At 41.6% G+C, this 24,223-nt stretch overlaps 1 protein-coding gene and 1 non-coding gene across 3 annotated transcripts in view; one reads left to right on the top strand and one right to left on the bottom strand.

Annotated features, from left to right (window-relative positions):
• Positions 1 to 15,591: 15,591 nt before the first annotated feature.
• The window catches only part of TRAM1 (translocation associated membrane protein 1), a 33,161-nt gene continuing 24,529 nt past the window's right edge, over positions 15,592 to 24,223 (top strand). The window contains exon 1 of one of the 2 annotated variants that reach the window (XM_023184030.3): positions 15,592 to 16,425. In XM_023184030.3, coding sequence (XP_023039798.1) covers positions 16,303 to 16,425 — 123 coding nt within the window. In that variant the 5' untranslated portion in view covers positions 15,592 to 16,302. Of the gene's footprint in view, positions 16,426 to 16,731; positions 16,982 to 24,223 lie in introns of those variants that run through there. The other variant, XM_023184031.2, reaches the window with a different exon arrangement.
• Positions 19,850 to 19,956, bottom strand: LOC111520985. Its single transcript, XR_002724820.1, has one exon. It is a non-coding gene; the product is annotated as a small nucleolar RNA U13 (small nucleolar RNA).

Genomic DNA, 24,223 nt, shown 5'->3' with positions numbered 1-24,223 from the left:
ATCCAGGGGGAAAAAACAAACCAATACATTATCTGATATATTTGAGCACTGGGGTTAAAAAAACTGCTGTTAGTCATACAACAGCTCTAGTTGAACAACTGAAATAATGAGTTCATAGAAAACTATGCAAGTAGAAAATATGAGACAATTGTTTATTCCAAAAAACTAAAATAGTACAAGGAAGGAAATAATCATGAAATATTTTCTGCCTCTGCATTTTTTCGTAGGAAATAGTGTAAACACTGACCAAAAAATGGTGATATAGGATAACAGGAGATAGGAAGTGGGAGGTTAAGAATACTAAATCATCACCTATGATAATAGAAAGTCAATAAAGCCTAAAACTGGCAAATCAAGAAGTAGTAGAAGTGTTTTATTGGTTAATACTAGAACAAAAATGTCTAAAAGAGTTTAGTCGTTGCCTTTGGGAAGTGTGGGAGTGGGAGGAGAGAGAATGGAGAAATATTTTTCCTGCTGTTACTATTTAATATTTAAATTAGGTCTATTTATTAGTTTGGTATAAATTTAAATTTTTAATGTCAAAATACTGATAGTATGCAATGGATGGATTCCAACTTTTTAGTTCAGTGGAATAAGCATTTTTGTTCTAGAATTCTTATTCTGCAAAACCTATCAGGAATCAGAAACAATGAAAGGTATATGCTTATTTATTGCTCACTTAGGTTTAAAAATAGGAATTTTCAAATTCATATTATTTCATAGATACTGTTCTGAAGCACAAAGTTTTCCCTAAAAATAAATCCTGCACCTAGTATCTAGACTTAAGGACTTAGAGAATTAAGGTGAATTGGAGTCAGACCTTTATGATCTTTGTTTACTGCAGTATGAAAACCATCTAAAGATAACTAGATCCAAAGTTACCTGAATCCAGCAGGGGGCTATTTATATGTCTATGGTAGATCCCAACTTTGTTTTTTAGTCAAATATATTAGAGTATTAAAAATCTATGACAGTTCAAGTTGCTCTCACTGAGAGTTGAATTGAATTTAGGGTTCAATAACTAGTAACTAGATTCAATAACTAGTAAAGAGAAAAAGGTCCCTGCCTCTATCCCTTAGTCTTCAGCCAACACCACATTTTCTCTGTGTGTGGTCAAGTTACTACTAAATCTGTGTGAATGCTAACATTTATATGGCAGATTCCCTTACTTATTTTTACTAGTGTTTTTAAGAAGTGTGGGATGACTATGACCACAAAGAAGTACTCCCCTTAAGAATATTTTTTCCTGATGTATTTGAAAATAAAGACCAATCTTGAAAATTGTGTTGCTACTAATCAGATGTTTCCAAATATATTGGGCTGCAGCAATTCAGGACCGTATATATGATCTTATATTACGTATGGTTGTATCAACACAGTGATGTCTTTGGCTCTTTAATGTTTTGAGTGAAGTGCATCTCTACTAAAAGACTAGGAAATTCGTTTTCCCATGTTTTTATGCCATGAGGTTAAAAGGTTTTAATCCATTGAGTATGAATTTCTTCTTTTTAGTGTGAGATTAACATCTGCACTATTGGCATATAAAGCAAACCATGCTTTTAATATTTTCCTGAGTGTTGAGGAAAAGTCTTACTAGAAGTGTTCTGGTTTTATACCACAGACGTCTTTCCAGCTTATAGAAGTAGATTAACCCTGCTTCAGTTTTCAAAAATGGTGAAAATGTCTATTACAAATAGTACACCTTAACATTTGATATCTAAACCTAAAATGCTAAGCACTGTTGTTAACCATCCATTTTCTCTGTGTAAAAATGCGTTCCTGGACCATTTCTATCATCTGGTGACTTATTACAAATGCAAATTTCTAGACCCCAAAGGAGTATAGATTTTTTCAGCTGACCCAGATGATTATTTTGCTACAGCAACAGAATTGTAATTTAATATTATGTTGGTGGTTTTTATTTTGTCAAAAGTCAGTATAAAGACACAGACATAAAAGTCCAAGTGTGGCGGTACACACCTGCAATCCCAGACCTTTAGAAGGCAAAAGGCAGGAGGATGGCTTGAGGCCAGGAATTCAAGGCTAGCTTGGACAATATTGTGATACTGGTCTCTAAAAAAATTAAAAATTATTAGCTGAGCATGGTGGTGTACCAGTAGTCCTAGCTACTTGGGAGGCTGAGGCAGGAGGATCACTTCAGCCCAGGAGTTCGTTACAGTGAACCATGATTAGAAACACTGAACTCCAGCCCAGGTGACACTAAGACCTTGTATCTATTTAAAAAAAAAAAAAAATAGACAGATAAAATCTTACCTGTTTTTTTAAATTCCATTGAAGACATTGTCTGTTTTATTATTGAATGTTCTTCAATGTCAATGGAACAAAATCTTTTCTCATTTCAGAGCTAGAAAAAAAGTTTGTCTCTCCTGTGAACTTGTATGTTTCCTTTATTGGAGCAGTGCTTGTCAAATTTGATTAATTCTCAGAATTTCCTGGGGAATTTTTAAATTAAAACAACACAGCTTCTCAGCTGTAAGACCATTCACTGGACTCTCATGGTGAGGGACGGCCCTTGCAATAACGATAGTTAGCCATGTTTCCAAAACTCTACATGGGATATTATCTAGTTAATTCGCCATGATCAGTTTTTGCCTTGGCTTCCTGGAAGCTAGTCTTAGAGCAATTATTCTTGGAATTCAGTTATTTAATGTAATTATTCTCCATTTCTTTCCCTGTTATATTACTTGACTCATTTAGTATGTTTTTAATACATTTCAACATGGGAGGAAATAACCTAATAGTACTGTCTTTTAGACGAGCACATTCCTTGCAATAGCATTTAAGCCTAAAATAAATCAGTTACTAGGATCATAGAGTGAAAGAATATTATGGACTTTTTAAAATTTCCTCATTCAGTTTTATGGAGACTGTGGGAAACTTATCATTTGAAAAGGACTCTGAAATTTGCTATTAAAATGACATATATAATTAAATTCCTGATCCCCCTTAAGCCTCTTTCGTATGGATACCCCCAAGACTAAATGCATTGTTCTTTTCTTTTTATTCACCACCTCAACAAGCTAACAAGCTAATCCATTTTGGTGTTGTTAACATTACCACCATGCTGAATAATTTCCAAATGTGTGATTAGCTTGAATCACTCACCAAAGCCCCAGGCCTGAATCTTTTGCTGTCTGTAAGGATCCTTTATTTGGCTGTCTCCCAAAGAGCAGACATCCATGTATTGAAGAAACCCAATGCATCTAAAACCAAACTTTTCAGCTTACTGCACAATTTCCTGATTACCTCCCTTTCCCTACACATCATGTGGGTAAATGGCATTACCATTCTCCCATGTCCCAAGCTGAATTAGTCCTTTGTCACCCTTGTTTCATTTTAGCCCCACTCCACTTAACTGGGAAATATTTATGCTATAATTTGAGGATGTAGTTTGAAGGCAGATTGAGAACCAAAGAAAATGCTGATTGGTATAAGTGTACTCAGAAGGAGGAATAAATGGCCTAAGAAATAAAAGTGGCTTGCTTCACAGGGAGAAAACCTATCATTTGTCTTAGACAGATTCAAGGATTTATTCCTTTCTCTTCTTTCCCTAGCCTAGTGCTCATTTCCTAATTAAAATCAACTACTATTAGTTGATTTCCCTGTATGCAGCCTATTCCTATTTCCATTTATCATGGTGGTGGTATTAACAGTTTAGTAATATTCGTCTAATCAATCTTCATCTGTAGAAAAGGAATGGTAATAGGATCTGACTCAATGAGTTGTCACTATTAAATGAGTAGTTTGTAGTGTTTAGCATAGCACTTGGCATCCAATAAATATTAATTTTATTTTGATGTTATTAACAGTACATTCACATATTCCCTTATGATTATTTCACTTTGACTTATACCAACTAATTGCCACAAAGTACCATATTTAGTCTTTAGTATAATCTTACCATAATTTTATAAGCTAAAATTCACATTCTTCATCTTGGGAGTTAAAACTTAGTTGTGAAACCTTAAGTTATTTTTCTGAGCCTCTATCTCCTCATTTGAAACAGAGATAACATTACGTTCTGGGTTTAGATAATGTTAAAATTAGTAATGTATATCAGAAGTGCTTGGAGGACTGCAAAGAATTGTATACATTGTAGTTGTTTTTATTTGTGCCATAAGCTTTGTCTTGGAGCACATGGACTGATGCAAACAAGGAAGGAGCTCCAAAGAATCCTTGGCCATCACCCCAAGACCTGGGTTCTACTAGGCACTGAGCCGCACACCAGTCTTTGATGGCTACAAGATATCTATTCAGTTCCATCAGTCACAAAGTCCCTGAGGCATAAGTCCTTCTAATTTGGGGAAGGCATTTTGCACAAAATGATGCTCTCAATGTTTAATTCTCATCAGGTGAAAATGATCTACTCCTGGCAGATGTCAGTGCATAATAACCTTATGAAGCATCCCTAGAAGCTGCTGCTGTCTCCAGAATGTGCCAGCCTCCAGGAACCAATTACCTGACACCATTTTCCTGTCTGTTCCTAAGAACTAGAACCCTCTTGAAAACACAACAAATTCAAACTGAAGTCTTTCCTCTATCTGTGATTGCTGAAATTATTTTAGAAATCACCCTACTAGATATCCCCACAGTCCTTGGCCAGTGCCTCAAACACAAGTCACTCCATCCATTCTTCTCATTCACTCACATTCACATTACCGCCGGATTTTTCTTCCCTGATCCAACCACCTCCCACTGTTCCTCTACCTCCAGATCCTTTCTACCATGTTCTCTAGGACACCAATGGTGGTTTGTGTTCTTACTTGTCTAGTACTTGCTCCTCCACACCTTCTGGTACTAAACTCACCCTACCCACAGGGGAAAAAGCATGTGGCCAAAATGGGCCACAATTTTTAACCCAGAAATGATCATTCAACCTAAACTAGCCTACTTTAGGTCTTTCCTTGGAATTGTTCTGATAGAACCAGCAAGTGACCATGTTCTCTGCCATGTAAATAAAGTCTGGAAAAAGTGAAGCCAAGCTGAAACAGAAGACAGAAGAAAAATAAAGAGAGAGAGAGAGAAAGATAGAGAAAGAATCTAATGAAGTCAAGTGCCTGGTTCTAGTTCCTAAGATCCACAATGCGCCCTGGCTCCTGAAGCTTTTCTTTTGACTCTCTTAACTTGTGGTTCACTATATTCCCATTTCAGTCACTTGCAACTAAAAGAGTTATAACTAATATAATTAATTCCATTATATATAAACTATCTACAACTTCTGCCACTGCACCAAACATTCCCTCTGACTGGTTGTTTTAACTATATACCAGGCTCTCCCCTCAAAACACCAATCCCCTTCAGCCCTCTTGAACGAACATCTTTCTTCTGTCATACATTGTATGTCTTGAGGTGGGGCTAATAGCCTTCTCCCTCTACAAACCATTCAGTGCTCCCTATGCCTGAAAAATCCCTGTTCCTGCTGACATGTTTCCTTCTGCCCTTATTATTCAATCATTCTGTTAAAATAAGTAATTGGCCGGGCACGCTGGCTCACACCTGTGATCCCAGCACTTTGGGAGACCAAGGCAGGTGGACCACCTGAGGTCAGGCGTTCAAGACCAGCCTGACCAACGTGGCAAAACTCCATCTCTACTAAAAATATGAAAATTAGCCGGGCATGGTGGTGGGTGCCTGTAATCCCAACCACTTGGGAGACTGAGGCAGGGGAATCACTTGAACCCGGGAGGCGGAGGTTGCAGTGAGCCAAGATCATACCATTGCACTCCAGCCTGGGCGACAGAGCGAGAATCTGTCTCAAAAATAAATAAAATTTTTAAAAAATATGTAATTGGGCATCAATAAGGCCAATGAGCTCCTTAGACTCCTACACAAATGAACTAAAACCCAATTCCATATAAACAGTAAAAGGACACTTAAGCTTAACCAGTCACAAACCACCAACTTACCTCTAAGGACTTCCATCAGATTGTACCCAAATAATGGAAATGTTTAGCTGGACCCAATCAAGTAATTCCTTTTCTTTTTTTTTTTTTTTTTTTGGACCGAGTCTCACTCTGTCGCCCAGCTGGAATGCTGTGGCGCAATCTTGGCTCACTGCAACCTCTGCCTCCCAGGTTCAGGTGATTCTCCTGCCTCAGCCTCCCGTGTAGCTGGGATTACAGGTGTGCTCCACCACACCCAGCTAGTTTCTGTATTTTTAACAGAGATGGGGTTTCACCATGTTGGCCAGACTGGTCTCAAACTCCTGACCTCAGGTGATTCGCCTGCCTCAGCCTCCCAAAGTGCTGAGATTACAGGTGTGAACCATTGTGCCTGGTCAGGTAATTTCTTTACCTGTTCCACCTATAAAAGCCTGCTGCTCACACAGCTGAAACACAATTCTGAGAACCTCTTCTGGTTTTGAGTGCTGCCTACTTCATGAATCCTTTAATGTTCAAGTAAACTCTGTTAAATGTATTTTGCCTGTGGTTTTTAACAATTCAAAACAGAAACTTGGCTCACAGTTCTCCTTGCAGTGCCCTTCCTGAGTTCACCATCCACATGGAAGAACATCCACTGTCATTCTGTGACTGTGCTGTTCTCTACTAGCCTTTCCTCCTCCCTCTATCCTTTCGGTGTAAAAAGAAGTGTCCCTTCCTATGTAAAGTTCTAGTGGATTCCAAACTTTAGAGACCTCTGTCCATCATTTTGCCCACCTCTTCCCCCTGTCTTCAGCCTGTTCATCTCTCCCCTCCTTACCATCTGTTAATAAACATGCTCAACTGTGATATCACTCAAAACACAAAAACAAAACCTACCTTGACTCCCTTATTCTTCTTTATTTACAGACCCTGCTCTCTTCTCCCCTTCAAAGTTAAACTTCTTGAAAATATTCTACTTCCTGTTTCCATTTTTCACTTTACATTCACCACTTACTAAAACTGAGCTCTCTTTTATCAGAGAAGTATTACTCAGGCCCTGATATGCTTGGTAAATAGGGTGAGAAAGTCCTCCACCTTGTGCTTGGGCTCCTTAAGCTTCTATAGGTCACAGGATTACATTCTACCCCTAGAGAGACACCTAGGTAGTGGTCAGGATGGGTCACAGAATCTTCATAGCCATTATCAAACAGCTCTCTCCCAGTTGCCAGATCTACCTCTAAATGTGACATGCCATCTCCTGCCAGTCTTACGTACTAGTAGCAACACTGTATTATAAATTTGTTTTCTTGTTTCCATAGCAGCAAATTTATACTCAAGGAAATCATATAACTTCCAAATATTAATTAAGTGGTTTTGCTTCCTCATGAAAATACAATTTCCTCCTCACTAGATGAGTACAATTTTATGTTTTTAAACTCATGATATAACATTAGCATGATATAACAATAGCATGATATAGCAATAACATGTAAACAGAAAAATGATCTGTTGGGGTCTTTTTCATGGGCTTTATGTTTCTACATAGGCACCAACCAGTCTCTTGAACAGATCAGGAATGAGATAAGATTGAGAATCACCGCTCTCTGAAAAGTCAGAGTCTTTCTGGCAAGTACATACACTGCAGGACTGTTTACATGAAACAAGAATGGGTTTTTTTGCTGCACAGTGGTGCACACTTGTAGTTCCAGCTATTTGGGAGGTTCTCTTGAACCCAAGGGTTTGAGGCCAGCCTAGACAACATAGCAAGGCCCTGTCTCAAAAAAACATTAAAAAGAATGGGTTTGGCAGGCACACAGACAACCTGCACCTATGACCTTGGGCAAATTACTTAACATCTCTGAGCCTCAGCTTCTCTATCTTTAAATAAAGATAACAACACCTATTTTATAAGATTTATGTGAAAACCAAATGATATATGTAAAAGCAAAATGCCTGGAATTTAATAAGCATGCAACAAACGTTTGTTTCTTACTTTTCATCAATTTGTCCCCAAGGAGTGGTCGAAATCAAACAGTCCCATTTTAGTTCTAACTTATTTCTATTAGGTAATTTCTTTACCTACTTTCACATCCTCTCAGAACAGGTTTTTCATTCTTATACATGTCTTGTAAGGCCAACTAAACACAACCTCATTGAGGGCAAAGATCATATTTCTGTTCTTTTATATTTCTCATAATTACAGCAACCTTGTACCACAAATTTTCCTGGATAGACCTAATCCCAAATAAACTGCCTTCTGTCCTAAAATCATTAAAAGAATCCTGAGAATTTCAGGATTCAGGCTATGTTTGCCAAAGTCTCACTTACTTAGAATGTGGCCTCCAGAGCTGAATACACATAAGCAATTGATCTGCTTGAGGGGTCCCTGGTGGGGCGGTTCACCTGTAATCCCAGCATTTTGGGATGCTGAGGCAAGAGGATTGCCTGAGGCCAGGATTTTCAGACCAGCCTGGCCCCCATCTCTAAAAGAAAACAAAACAAAAAGTCTGCTTGAGGGAGGCCTCCAGAGCCCATGTGTCTTGGTAGGACCACTTTCCCCACCACCATGATCCACCCTTGGAGAAGGTAATGGCAGCCGCCTTTCACTATAAACTTAAAAGGCCAATCCTAAAAAAGAAGCAAAAATTATTATTAAACCTTCACTTTCCCCTAAAAGACCTCAAGATCATTCCACAATGCTTCAAAACTTTCCACCTTAGTCACCTCCAGAGTCAAACCTCCATTGTTGTCCATCATCACCACAATCTCCTCCCCACAAGGCTCTGTTCATCCCCTTATTTTGCTTAAGCCAAAAGCCCCTTTCCAGTCCCCAAACTCTTAACACTGTATCCCCCAAAGCTCCAGGTGTGCCATCTACCAAATCCCCAACACCCTCTGCCTCTTTCTGAATGTTTTCTTCACCTTCTCGCTCAGAAACCTGGAGGCAGCTCTAACTGAAAACTGAAACCCGCTTCCCCAGCCTTCTCAAGAGGTGGCTGTTTCTTCCCTCCCACGCACCACATACCACAGACCCTAGGGGTGGAGTGGGTGTCTTTCATAGTCCTCGATGCTGCTGACAGACAATTCTCCTCCCTTGCTCAAAAACCCCAGCTTTTCTGGAAGTCCATGCCCTGAAACTATACTACCCACTACCCTCCTGTGGCAATCATCTGCCAGTCTCTCAGGCTTTTCCTCATTTGCAGCACATGTTAGTGCCCAGCTCCCTCAGTGGCTCCCTTTCCACTCTTCTCCTTCAGTCATTCTTGGTGATTTAGCATCCATGTGAAGTGTGTGCTGAGCACCTTAGCCTCCTACTGCCTTGACTTCTCACTCTCAAAGCTCTCCTTCTCCATCCACCTCAGCTACCACTCCCACTTTTCTACCCTGTGCATCTCGTTGCCAGTGACTGCACAACCTCTGAAATCATTTCCAGCATCCCACTCTCTCACCACTTCCTCCTCAGCCAGCTAGCCTCCACAACACTTCTTCAGCCCCATAGGTGCCTCCAATTCAGAGGCCCTAGCACTATTTCTCTGTCCTCTGTCTCTGTCAGAGAACTGGCAAGGAATAGATAGCCCATTCAAAAGAATTTAGCTGGAGAGAGTTTAATGAAGGGCTTATTCACAGAGGAGTGGCAGGTTGAATGAACCAACAAGGGATGGTGAAGTATCTGGGGAGTAAGAGCATGGGAAGCTATTACAACCAACAGCCTGAAGTGGCGGGGGAGAGAATGAGGTCCCTGGAGCCCACTTAGAGCTGAAACAGTAACAGAAAAGCTACCTGACAGAGGCAGTGACCACAGGAGAACAAACATAGTCACTGTTGGAAACATAGTAAGGCAAGGAGGGATGATGGGAGTATAAAGAAATCCCCAAACCCACTGATTTTTGGCTAGTGTCTTCCACAGACTTCCAGTCCCATTCCAATGGGAAGTCAAGGGCAAGGGAGCCCCAGTATTGCAGTCTGCAGACATTTGCCTTTCACAGCAGCAAAGGGTGGACTCTCAGGGCAGAGGGTGACAGTATAACAAGCATGACCACCACCTCATGGCCTTCACTTCATCACCCCTGCCCTCACCCTTGCACATCCTCCACATCCTTTGTCATACTGGCCTGGCAAAGCCCAACTCTGCCTTCTCCATACCTGTATCCAAACAAGGAGATATGCCTAGAGGAAATTATGTGGCTCTGCTTACTAGTCTCACTTTAAATGTATGGCCCCAAATCTCAAGTGGGCCCTGCTGTCTTACTACATCCCTTTAATCCACTCACCTTCCACAGTTTTACTCCATTCTCTTTTCAAATACCATCACACTATCTCCACTCCTGATGATTTTGTTTCCTACTTTACTGAGAAAGTAGAAACAATCAGAAGCAGACAACTTCCTCTTGCCATTATCAGCCTACCCCTAAATTCTGCCCTCTCTCTGGTTGCTCTGGGCACCCTATCTTGTCACTGTGGTCAGCTGTGCACTAGATGCCATCAACTCCGAGCTGCTCAAGGACTTTGCTTCTGCAAGGAACTCCTGTAGAATAAATCTTTCTTATAGTTCATTCCCACCTGCATGCAAATACATCATAATGTAGCTCATCCAAAAAGAAAAGCAAAACCCTTCCCTAGACCTCTCTTCACCATGTGCCCATTACTCTGCCTTCCCTTGCAGGGAAATCCCCTCAGATGAGTTGCTTATACTTATGCCTCCATCTTGCCATTTTCCATTCTCTCTTCAACCCACTCCAGTCAGCCATTTGTTCCTACCATTTCCACAGAAAACACTCTCTTCAAGGTCACTGGTGACTCCATAAGAGTTAGGGTCCTAGCAGAAGCAAATGGCACGTTTAAATTGGGTGATCTGGAGAAATTTGTATAAAGGCACTCCCTTCAAGGGTGTGGGTACGTGGGTACAGGTAAGAAAACGATGAATGATAGTGCAGCACCCCAAGGTCATAAACAATAGGGTCCCTGAAGGAGCAAGAAGGATAATTACCAAAGCTCAAGAGGATTTGTGGAGAGAGGGTCTCCTGACACAAGCAAGGGGCTTCTGCGAAAGATGGCAAGAGTGCGGGGTAGGAGCCCACAGTGCATGACGGCACTGTCACAGTCCAAGGACTCATCATCTCCATCCAATGTGGAAATCCTCAATGGGTAGTCTCTGTGCTGGAGCTCCACACACAAGGCTGGCCAAAACTTTCTCAGCGGCACCTCAGTCTGAGGCTCTTCCTGCCTGATCCTTCTTCCTTCCTTTCACAGGGATCAGATCTACATTACAGTCTGAAGGCTTTCCCTGTTGACTCTCCTCCCCTTTAATTTTCACAAATGTTATTGCCAATAAGTCTCTTATGCTTCTAACTCTGTCTTGGCATCTATTTCCTGGACAACCCAAACTAACATAACCAAACAACCTGCATCTTACCAAACCCAGTGATCACTGGGCACAGTGGCTCACGCCTATAATGCTAGATGTCCCAGCACTTTGGGAGGCTGAGGCAGGTGGATCATGAGGTCAGAAGTTCAAGACCAGTCTGACCAACATGGTGACACCCCATCTCTACCAAAAATACAAAAATTAGCCAGGCCTGGTGGCGCCTGCCTGGAATCCCAGCCACTCAGGAGGCTGAGGCAGGAGAATCACTTGAACCTGGGAGGTGGAGGTTGCAGTGAGCTGAGATCATGCCACTGCACTCCAGCCTGGGCAACAGAGCAAGACTCCATCTCAAAAACAAATAAACAAATGAACAAAAAAACCCAACGGTCATCTCAAGTCCTATGGCTGGCCAGAGTATGATATGTTTAAGCAGTTGAAAGAAGACCAATTTGATCTTCTCACAAAGGAGTGAAAAATCACTAGATTTTAAGGTTTGAAAGGACCAATTTCAGTTTAAAAACTGACATTAGTACAGCAATTCATTTCCAAATGCCCTAGAACCCTTCTATTGCACCTTGCACTGTCTCTTTGTAAATATCCACCACATTGGTCATTGTTTATTGTCTGTCTTCTATTCAGGCATGAGTTTCAAGAACAAAGACTAAGTCTGTCTTGTTAATAATTATATCCTACAACTCAGGACTTGCTTGGTGCATTGCAAGTCTTCTTAAAATATATTTAAAATGAGTAACTTTGTAGAGTCATATATTATTTTTATATTTGTTTCTTGGTTAAACTATCTTAAGGTTTTATTCTCGTTTATGTGAGGTATTTTTTCTTTTCATTCCCTCAATAAATATTGACCACTAAATATTTGACAGTATAGCACTAGGTAGTAGGAGCTGGAAAAATGAAATGACTCCCAGTTCCTGAGGAGCACCAGTCTAGTGGGAAGACAGACTTGCAAACAATAGAAGATAGTATGATTACTGCTAAAATGAAATTATGTACAAAATACAAGTGAGTCCTCATAGACCCAAGTGTAAGAGGTAAAACTATAAAACTCTTAGAAGAAAACACAGGAGTAAATCTTTGGAATCTTGGGTTAGGCACTGATTTCTTATATAGGACAACAATAGCAAGTGATTAAAGAGAAAACAGATAAGTTGGACTTCACTGAATTAACAACTTTTGTGCTTCAAAGAAAACCATCAAGAAAGTAAAAAGGGCCGGGTGCGGTGGCTCAAGCCTGTAATCCCAGCACTTAGGGAGGCAGAGACGGGCGGATCACAAGGTCAGGAGATCGAGACCATCCTGGCTAACACGGTGAAACCCCGTCTCTACTAAAAAATACAAAAAAAAACTTGCCGGGTGAGGTGGCGGGAGCCTGTAGTCCCAGCTACACGGGAGGCTGAGGCAGGAGAATGGCGTAAACCCGGGAGGCGGAGCTTGCAGTGAGCTGAAATCCGGCCACTGCACTCCAGCCTGGGAGACAGAGCGAGACTCCGTCTCAAAAAAAAAAAAAAGAAAGAAAGAAAGTAAAAAGACAGACTGAAAAAAATATTTTCAAATCATATATCTGCTAAGACCTAGAATCTATTTTTATTTTTTAAAATACAGAACAACATGGACATATAGAATAGATATTTTTAAACCCTTACAACTCAATAAACTTTAAAAAATTAATCCAACTTAGAAATGGTAAAGGATTTGAATAGACATTTCTTCAAAAAAAAGATATACAATGGCTCCCGAGCACCTGACAAGGCTAGTAGTCAACATCATTAGTGCTCAGGGAAATGCAAAGCAAAATCACAATGAGATACTACTTCACATCCACTAGGATAGATAAGATTAAAAGACAGAAAATAACAAGTATTGGCAAGGATGGGAAGAAGTTGGAATCCCTACACGTTGCTAATAGGGTGGGAAATGGTGCATTCACTATGGAAATCAGTGTGAGAGTTCCTCAAAAGGTCAAACATAAAGTTGCCTTATGATCAGCAATTCCACTGCTAGGTATATACCCAAAGGAATTGAGTTCAGACAAAAACTTGTACACAAATGTTCAACTGATGAGTAAGATATGCTATATCCATACAATCGAATATTATTTGGCCATAAAAAGGAATGAAGCACTGATACATGTTACAACATGGATGAACCTTGGAAACATTACCTTCAGTGAAAGAAATCAGTCACAAAAGACCATGATTCCATTTACATGTAATGTCCAAGCTGGCCGTGGTGGCTCACACCTGTAATCCCAGTACTTTGGGAGGTGGGAGAATTTCTTGAGGCCAGGAGTCCAAGGTTGCAGTGAGCTATGATCACAACACTGTACACCAGCCTAGGCAACAGAGCAAGACCCCATCTCAAAAAAAGAAAGAAAAGAAACACAGAAAGAACAAAAAGAAATGCCCACAATAAGCAAATATAGAAAGGTAGAAAATAGATCAGTTGTTGCCAAGGGCTGCCAAGACTATGAGGGGAAATGGAGAGTTACTGGTAATGCGTACAAGGTTTCTTTTAGAGATTACAAGAATGTTCTAAAGTTATATTATGGTGATTGTTGCACAACTTTGTAAATATACTAAAAACCAGAATTGAATATCTCAAATAGCTGAACTATATGACATAAATTGTACTGCAATAAAACTATTTCAAAAATGCAATTGAATCATAAAAGATAAATTGCTTAGCTCACAGAATTCAGTGAAGGTTTTGAAGAGGTTATATGTAAATGAGGTATGAAGGAACAGCAGGAGCCTGCTGTGTCTATGAGAGGAGAGGAGAAAACATTCCAGAGACAGCAGCACAGGCAAAGGCAGGGGAGAGCATGGGAAGAGAGCATGCCATGGCATGTACAGTCGTCCCTCAGTCTTCACAGGGGATTGGTTCCAGGACCCACGCAGATACCAAAATCCACCCGTGCTCAGATGCCTTATATAAGATGATGTAATATTCTGATGAGAAATATCCTAAATCCTCCCATAGACCTCCAATCATTTCTAGATTACTTATAATATCGAACCCAACATAACTGCTACATAAATAGTTGGCTGTACTATATTGTTTAGGGAATAATCATGGGGTGGAAGTCTGTAGATGTTCAGTACAAATACAGTTCTTTTCTTGAATATTTTTTACTCCAGGTTGGTTGAATCCACAGTGTATGCGGCATCCACAGATACAGAGAGGCAACTGTATAGTGTGTGTAGTCAATAATGCTGGTACAGAGATTATGGCCTGCAGATGCAGTGCTCCAGTCTGTCGGGGTAGGCAAGGACCAAATCAGAAAGGGCTACTTCATCATGCTAGCTTTCCATGAAGGAAAAGGAAAAACTTTCTGAAAACTGAAAAACTTTCTGTCAGTTAGAAGCATCATTCTAGCATAAACGTTGAAAGGTGATCTGAAGGGAAGTGAAACCAGTGATTGCCCAGAAGGAGGAAAATAATAATCACTGACTAAATTTATAAAGCCCTAACTCCCAGCTAAGCAGTTTCCTTTAATCATCTCATTTAATTGCTAAAATGAGCACTACAGTTATCCCCACTTTACAGATGATATCCACAGGGCTTGCTCCCTCACCTCCTGCAGGTCTTCAGGCAAGTGTAAGTGCCTCACACTTTCCTATTCCCCTTGCTTTATTTTTCTCCTGGATGCTCAACTCAATTTAACATCTGTTTCACTTTTGAAATCTTGTTTAAAGATTCTCTCCCCCATAAGAATAAATTAATTTGTATTTCAGTTCTATATCCCCAGTGCTCAGGGCATAGTCAACCCCCAGTAAGTACATAAATGAATACGTTTTTAAAAATGAGGAAATAGGGTCCTATAGAGATTAAGTAACTTGTCCTTGATCATACAAGTAATAAGTGGCAGAATTCTGATTTAACAAGCCACATTCTTAAACCACTAAGTGGTTACACCAGAGTTGTAATATTGTAGGCAAGAGGCAAGTCCCCTCGGACTGTGGTAGTGGAGAAGCCGGGTGATAGGACTGCCCCGGGTTGGTGATGACCGGATGCGGAAGGGCCCTGAAAGGGCTCAATCTAGCATGACTTTGGTTTCTACATTTGGCTCATGGGTAAATAGGAGAGCAATTCTTCAGGAAAAAGAATACAAAGGACTCCTGGTTTGGGCAAAACAATAAGAGGAGGACGTGTCTTTATCCACGATCCTTTTCAACTTTTTGATTACTAAAACATGTTGTTAATTTAAATATACGGGAAGCCAGTAAACCCAAACTGATCCCTTCGTCCTCAGTCTGAGGCCAGTGGGGGATGGGGGTAGGGATGGGGATGGTGACGGGGACAGGGATGGGGGTGGGGATGGACAGGCAGACCAGAATAGGGTCAGCTTTTTTTTTTAAGTTAGTCCAAACTTACAAAGGGTAGAAATAAGTCCCCGGGAGTGCTTAACTCTAAGGTTAATTTTTTAAGGCAGATGCTAAAACTGCAGAATACACCGTACCCTTGTGGAGTCAGGTAGTATTCGTAGTTTTATATTATCCTGACGGTGGCAGTCACTTGTAGAAGTGGCAGTGTGCAACAGGCCACTGACACCCAATCCCTGGGTGGCCAGGAGGGCGGGAGAACACCCGGTCGCAGTCTCACGCTGCTGAGCAGGCGGAGGAAGCTCGCGCCTCAAACGACTCCCAAAGCCGGGCCCGGTGCGTAGCAGGGGCGCGCAGCTCACGTTCCAGCAAACTCGCCCGGCCGCGAGCCAGCGGCCTCCGGTCCCCAGGTGGCGCTGTGGGCTCGCGGAGGAGGCCGCGGCACGAGCGAGCGTCGTCTCCCTGGTGCGCATGCTCGCCGCCGCTGCGGGCTGGCTGTTTTTTTTGTTTGTTTTTTTTTCTTTTTTTTTTTTTTCTCCCGGGCGGCCCGGCGGCTGCGTACTGGCTGTGGGATGGGAAGTGAAGCCCCAGCGAGCGGCTGCAGCGGGGCCGTGAGGAGCAGCCAGGGGGAGGCGGCGGCGGCGGCGAGTCGGTGAGCAGCTGGGAAGAGCAGAGCCGGGGCGGAGCACCTGCAGGCGCGGGCGGCGGCCCCACCATGGCGATTCGCAAGAAGAGCACCAAGAGCCCCCCGGTGCTGAGCCACGAATTCGTCCTGCAGAATCACGCGGACATCGTCTCCTGTGTGGCGATGGTCTTCCTGCTGGGGCTCATGTTTGAGGTGAGCGCGCCCCGAGCCCCAACCGCCTGCCCCGCCACCCCCTGCCCGGGCCCGGGCTCCAGCTGCCAGCCCCGGCTTCTTCGTCCAGGACCGCGGGGGGCTCGGGTCCGGGGTAGGTGCGGACTCCTCAGTCCCCGAGGTACAGGCCTGCCCTGCCCCGCCCCACGCCGGCGGCAGCTCCCTGGCGGCCGGCCCGGGGATGCAAAGTCTCGGTGGGCCTCATCGCGGCCCGCAGGGGGGTGGGGACCACCGCGTCGCCCCCTTCCTGACCCGCCGCCGCCCCCTCCCGCCGGCTGCGCGGCGCAGTTCCTGGTTCCCGCGAAGGGTTACGTGGCAGCCGGCGAGGGGCCGGCGGGCGGGCGGGGGCGGCCCCTGCGCGGCCGAGCTGGCTCGGGGCGGGTGGGCGGACTTGAGGGTACTGCCAGCATCGGCCGCGGAAGCGTCAGCCCCGCGAGGGCCGAGGAAGGCGAAGGCCCGGTCCCGGGTCTGAGGAGTGCCAGCCTGGAGGCCACAGGCCTGAGTGACAGGGGGGCCCCCCGGTAGCTCCGAGATTGGGGTGAGCGAGAAACCGGAGTCGAGCATCTGCTTTCGACCTGAAGGGCGGTGGCCGCGGGCACCCGCACAGTGGAGGCACGCCGGATTGTTTTAATTTCTGTCTTTTCAATTGGTATTATTACCAGTTAACGAACTTTTTGCCCTGATGCTTTAAAGAAACAAGGTCTGATGGATAAATCGAGGTTCTGAACAGCGGTGCCAATGAGTCGAGTAATTTTGTTTCTTGAAGTAGGAGAGGATAGGAATGTCAGGAGTGTGTAAATTCTCTTCCCACGTATCTAGTATTTTGATGGCTTATTTAACAGCTGTTGAATGTGGATGATAAACTTTGCAAGGTGAACGAGTAACATCCTACGTTTTTCCCCTCGCTCCTCAATACACGCGCTCATTCCTTTGCTTTTTTCCCTTAATTTTTATCTGGAGCCCTTATGTCTCAGTAAATATACAAATTATTTCGCTCCTGCCTTGTTTTGTCTCCTCTCTCCTGCATGTAACAAGTGAGAGTAGAGATTTTGGAGTATTTTTAAGAGTCTGTATTTCCAGAGTCTAGGATAGTGCCTGGGACATAGGAGTGCTTAAAAAAATATGAGCGACGTTAAGAATCCTTGAGAAAACCTAATGCAGTGACATTACCAGTGACCAAAAGGTGAATACATTTTTTTTCATGGAGCCTATTTTTTTTATTTTAAAATTAAATAATATTTTAACCTTATTTTCGCCTCTCATCAAATGGGCTTTTCTGGATCTAGATACAGATATCATTTACTCTTGATTGTGTCGTGCGTGTTTGAAACCACTGCTAAGGATGTAGCAGGTATAGTTAAAGGGTAGGTAGAAGGGAACTAACATTCTCAAGTTTTAAGTCTGGGCTGTGCCACCTACTTCCTGGGTGCCTCAAGTCTGAGTCTCAATTTTTCTGCTCTTTATAAGGAAATAATATCACCTGTACTGTTCTCCTCACAGTCATTTTTTGCAAGGTTCAGATAATATGGTGTGAAGGTAAATACAGTGCTAGGCCTGGTGCGCTGGCTCACGCCTGTAAGCCCCAACACTTTGGGAGGCCAAGGTGGGAGAATCACTGGAGTACACGAGTTCGAGACCAGCCTAGGCAACATAGGGAGAACTTGTCTCTACAAATGATTTTTTTAAAAATTAGCCAGGAGTGATAGCACGCACCTGTGGTCGCAACTGGGAGGCTGAAGTGGGATAGTTACTTGAGCCCAGGAGGTGGAGGCTGCAGTGAGCCAAGGTTTCACCACTGCATTCCAGCCTGAAGGACAGAGCAAGACCCTGTCTCAAAAAAACAAAAAAACAAAAAAAAAACCGAATGCTAAACATTTGTATTCACTTTCTGAATTTGATACTTGTATATACTTTCTACTTTGATCTTAAAGTGATACTTTAATATATGTAGTATATTCAATTTTGTGTAACTTGTCATAAACCATTTCCATATGTTAAGATTTCCTGACTTTAAAAACATATTTTAGGGGTACTGTGACCTGCAAGGTATATTTGCAGTGCTTTGAATGAAATGAAATATAAATCAGAAATTCTGACACATAGTATAACTTTGATTTTATATAAACTATTTTACATTCTCTTACTTTATTTCTAGGGAAGTCCACCACCTATACCTTGCCTTACATGTTAGTGATTTTTTTTAACAGTGGATTTTCACCTTTATATAAATTTGTAAAATTTGAAAATCTAAATAGACAATAATACTAGAGGTTTTTTAAGTCAATTCAAAAGTGAGCATTAAAGTGATACACAAAAGTTTCTGCGAGTTGTTCCTTTTTCTTACCATATGTTAAGGTGTTAGGATTTCAAAGCATGTTATCTATACATAGGAATGTGTAGACTAGGTTAGTTTTGCTGTTCGACTTTTGAAACAATTGCTGCTGAATCTCAAAATTAACATAATTATAGAATTACAGTACTTGTGCTAGAATAATAGAGAAATTGATTTTTTTTGCAGAATTGTTAAGCCTGTTGTGCAGATACATTGAGGAAATGTCAGAGGATTTATGGTGAAATCGACAAAAAAATTAACAAAGAAAGAAATACTGTATTACTAGCCAAAATGAAGAAGCAATGTAGATACACTGTAAAAGCATGGATTCTGGAGCTGAAGGGATTCATGTTCAAGTTAGGGCTCTGCAGCTTGCTAACTGGGTGACCTAGGGCAGCTCAGAACTGAAGTTTCCTCATCTGCAAAATGGGGCTTATTGGGTTAGTCTGATAATTAAATTAACCAATATGTATTAAACCTAGTTCAATGCTTGGCTTGCAAGAGGCATGCAATAAGTGGTAGCTATTATTATTCTTTAAAAACTCACCAAAATTGGGAAGTAGAAAGCAGTTTTATGTGAGAGAAGGGCCTGGAATCTCTTTAGTTAGCATCTAAAGAGATTATACATACTGAAAAGGCTAACAAAGTAGTCTGTTTGGTGGTAATGTAAGAGTTTAATTTCCAGGGAACTTCACATTAATCAAAAATTGCGTGTAAATTTTAGAATCATAGTTTTATTACAGTCAGTGTCTGTCCACATAATTCAAATCATAGTATACAATGAATGGCTTCATATTTGAGTTAGGAAAAATTGAATGGTCAAAAAATGTTAGGGATACTTGGGAAGCTTTCTGAAAGTGAGAATGTGGAGGAGGGGTGAAAAATTAGGGATTCACAAGAGAAGTATTTCTTTTAAGGAGTGTATAAAGGAAATATATTCAAAAGGAAAGATATTCAAAATCTACAAGTTCTTTATGCCATACAGATTTTGGGGACGTTTACAGTTTCAGCCATCTTGAAACAGTTTTTGAGGTTTGGGGGATTTTTTTCTTTTTCTTTCCTTTTTTTCTTTCTTTTCATGACAGGTAAGGTTTTCAGGTCATAACAAAGTTTGAGGGAGAGACACATCTCACATATAAGTGTGAAACCCTAATCATCACACTTGTGAACTGCAAAAGGGTCTCTCTTTTTTTTTTTTGAGACAGGGTCTCACTGTGTTGCCTTGGCTGGAACTTGACCTCCTGGGCTCAAGTGATCCTCCCGTCTCAGCCACCTGAATGGCTAAGACTACAGGCACGTGCCACTGAGCCCCACTGGAAGTGGAATTTGATATTCAGAATTGTCTTTACTTTTCAGGGATCCACTCCATGTAGTAGTCACATCTTCCTCTAAAACAAGGGCAAAATAGTTAACATCTCTATATAACAAGAAAAGATACCAAACCCCAACTAGTGACACTTAATTAAAGAAATGTTATTGTATTCATGACATTGTGTACAGCATAGAATCAGGTATTTCATTTCAGTTTCTGGTAACCTATTTAAAATGCATCTGAATAAGTCTCATTTCTTTTTTCATTTTTCCATGTTTGTAAATGGAGAGCAGTACTGTAAATGTTCAAAACTGTCATAAACTCAGGTATTTTTACTTTTGAGTGCATTATATATCTCTGTAGCCTATTTATATTCTAAACTAACTTATCTTACTACTAATTAATTGTGGTGTGAGTTTAACTGAAGCAATGCTAGCAGTGTGTGAGGCTTAGGAGGCCTGGAAATGGCTGGGAGCATGACTGCTGGCTTAAACTTGAAACTTTTTGGAGTGTGTAGTTTACATTTTTCCTCTTCTTCTACTTAAAGTCACATGCTAGACAAGCTAGAGGCCAAATTTTAATTTTATTTGGAAGCCTGGCTAAAAGGATAATCTAATTTTTGCTGCTTTTAGAATTTGATGCTAAATTTATCTTTGAAGAATCTCATTTGTTGTTTGTAAAGGACTCTTTTTGAGATAGAGCCTCGCTCTGTCACCCCGGCTGGAGTGCAATGGCGTTATCTCGGCTTGCTGCACCCTCCGCCTCCTGGGTTCAAGCAATTCTCCTGCCTCAGCCTCGCGAGTGGCGGGGATTACAGGCACCCGCCACAACACCCAGCTAATTTTTGTATTTTTAGTAGAGATGAGGTTTCACCATGTTGGTCAGGCTGGTCTTGAACTCCTGACCTCAGGTGATCCACCCACCTCACCTCCCAAAGTGCTGGGATTACAGGCGTGAGCCACCGCACCCGGCCTGTAAGGGACTCTTTAACAAAGTGTTCTTAGGTGTGACAGTGGTGACTTCATATTACAAACTGGAAACAGATATGTGGAGTATTTGTGTGTAAAAGAGATAGAGTGTGTATATATATATATAGTTATATATATATAGTTTATATATATATATTGTGTGTATATATATTGTTTAGACTGTGTGTATATATAGTCTAAACAAAGATAGCAAAACTAAATGAAATGTAGTGACCACTCAACTTTACTAAAAATAATCACAAGAAAGTAGTGTCGCCCTGGAGACTCATGTCATCATTCTGCTCTAATGAGTCCTTGTTAATGACCCAAATTTTAATAGAGTAGCCTCAGTAGCCTTTTCAACTCAAGAGACCTTCATATCTAACCCAGCTGAGCAACTCACTTTACTGGCCGTATCCTGCACTTTGTCGTGCAAACCTGACTTCTTCCACTTCCTGAATTCCAGGATAGCAGAGTTCAGCTACAACCTACGTTTTGTTCACCTCCCTTGTTCTAGTCATAAGTCGGTTCTCTACCTAGTCAAAGCTGTTGTGGTACCGTTGCCCCCTTTCCCTTTCTCCAGTATGTTAGCCCCCTCATTGTTTTGCCTTTCTTCCTGCAGTCTTTACTCCACTATTGGCCTTTTCTATGCCTCTCAATTCCCAGAGAAAGTCATACTTATGCTGGTAGATAATATTGCAAATCAAAGGTTTCTAACCTCAGACGTTCACATCCGGGATCTTTTTACTTTTCCTGGCCATCTCCTTTCCCTATGGGAACTATTTAAATAGTCATCATTCACGTCCCCATTATGCTTAATATGTGACATTGCTTTTTTCCCATACAGGGAAAATAAAAGTTTATCAAGGGCGGTTTTCCTCATTTTCCTGTCTTTTGAACTTATCTGTCCCGTCCATTACTGCCTTCTTCCCATCTAAGAGGAAAAGTTGTTCAAGAGTGCAATACTGAGTCCTTACAATTTTGTTCCCTACCATATGCCTCCATCCATTGTTCTCTTTCTATCCTGTGTGTTTAACTTCTCCCTTTTCCCCGGTGCCTTCACTGTTGCCCCCACATAAGCTCAATCTCTCCTACCCTAAAAACAACATAAATTTTGACCTGGCATCTATTGGATACCACTTTGTGCCCCTGTGTTCTTCAATCCACTGCGATGCAGCTCCTGCTCTCACTACTTAATTGGAATCACTCAAGCCGTGACCACTGATGACTTCTTTAATTGTCCGGTCTGTTGTTCTCTTTCCTCCCACATCTGTTTTGAAACTTTGACTTTATTAACCACACCTTTTAGAAATGTTTCCCCTTTGGCTTTTGGGACTCCAAGCTCTCTTTATTTCTTTTTCTGTCTCTCTGACCATTTTTTCTTAGTTTCAGTGACTTGAAGATTTTGCTTTTTTCCCTGTTCTCTCTGTAGGTCTGATGTCATCCTACTTCTCTACGAATACTATGGACTCCCCGTATATGATTTATGTATTTTCACAGCTTCAGCTATTATCTGTAAAAAGAGACTCCCAAATCTTTATTTTAGCTGGATTCTCCCTACTGAATTCTAGACTTAGATTTTAGCTGCCTTACTGCACATCTCCAGAAATCTCAGCTGTAGGTATCAATAAATAACCTTGTACTATTTCTTCTAGCTTACCAAACCTTATTTTGTCTTCTGAGTGCCTCTCTATCCCACAGTCACTGTCTTAGTTCAGGCCTCATTATCTTTCATGTGGTCTTTTGCAGAAGTTTCATTCTTGGGTACATGCTCACTCCGGTTTGTACTTTAACTGATATTTATTCAGCGATATTGATTAATTACCTAATATGTACCAGGCCCCTTGCTGGACTCTGAAAATCTAGTGATGAGTGGAAACAGGCATGGTCCCAGTTCTATTGGAGCTTACATTCTAATGGGCGAGACAGAAATTATTAATATAATCAAGCCAGAGTATGGTTTTGAAGGAAAGGAACACAGTTCTCTGAGATAATCTAACAAAGGAAATGACCTACTCTAGGAAGGCAGGGAGACTTCCTTGAAAAGGTGTGATGCAGCTGAGATCTGATGGGAAAGATTTTCCAACTGTATTTTAGATAGAACAGCACGTGCAGAGACCCTGTGGTAGAAGGTGCTGCAGGAGGCAAGGGAGCAGGAGGAAGTGGTCTGAGATTGAGGCTGCAGAGGCAGAGGGAGGAGTCAGACCATAGAGTCCTGTGGTCACATTCTCCTAGAAAGATGGGAATCTAGTAAAGGATTTTTAGCAGGTAGGAAGGGGGATGTGATAACATGATCAGAAAATCATTCTAGTTGCAGTGTGGAGAATGGATCTGAAGGGGCCTGGGAGACCACTTAGGAGGTCATAGACAGCAATCCTTCTAAAAGGCATAAATGAACTTTCCCATCCTCAAAGTTCTCCAGTTGTGCAAAAATGAAATCTAAACTACTTAACTCAGAAAACAGGGTCCTTTCTAGCACTCAATAATGTTTCTAGTCATTTCTAACACTTCCTGATGTGCGTCCTGTGCCTGGCCTTGTGTTCACTGCTACTTGACCTTGCCATGCTCTGTTTCTTCTATCTGTGCTGTCCTCTTCATCCCCCTTTGTGAACCTAGGGAACGCCTATTTTCCAGCAAAGCACAACTCCTTCATTTCATTCTACCCCAGAAAAAAAAACCAACAAAGCTCATTGTTTATCCCAAGTACCCATAGTGCAAGCTATTAGCGCTTGTTCTGCAGTATTATAACAGTTTATTTACCTATACTCCTCACACAGTGGAGCTTCTTGTCATTAGGGATTATTTTATCCATCTTCATCTCCTCCTTTTTTGTCTAGCACTTTGCCTGGTGCCTGTAAAGATTGGGTAAGCGTTCCAGTTTTCTATTCTGACCAGTTTACTTTTACCAGTAGTCAGGTCAGTTAAACAGTTACTGACCACTTAACTATGCTAGGTGTGTGGGATACTAACACACCCATACCACAGACCCTATATTTGATCTGCTTTTCTCATACTAACTGTGCATCCTTTTATTTTATTAATTTATACTTAAAATTTGTCTTAATAGGAACTTTTTATTCATTGTGTAGGGCTAGAGTAGAGAATCGTTATTTGTCAAATAACTGTTTTCTGGAACTGCAGGAAATGTCTTTTGAAATCTGAAAGTTA

Source organism: Piliocolobus tephrosceles, chromosome 7, assembly GCF_002776525.5.
Source record: "Piliocolobus tephrosceles isolate RC106 chromosome 7, ASM277652v3, whole genome shotgun sequence".
NCBI classification, from domain to species: domain Eukaryota; kingdom Metazoa; phylum Chordata; class Mammalia; order Primates; family Cercopithecidae; genus Piliocolobus; species Piliocolobus tephrosceles.
Note: the sequence above shows the minus strand (reverse complement) of the source record. Positions and strands in the feature narration are given on the sequence as shown.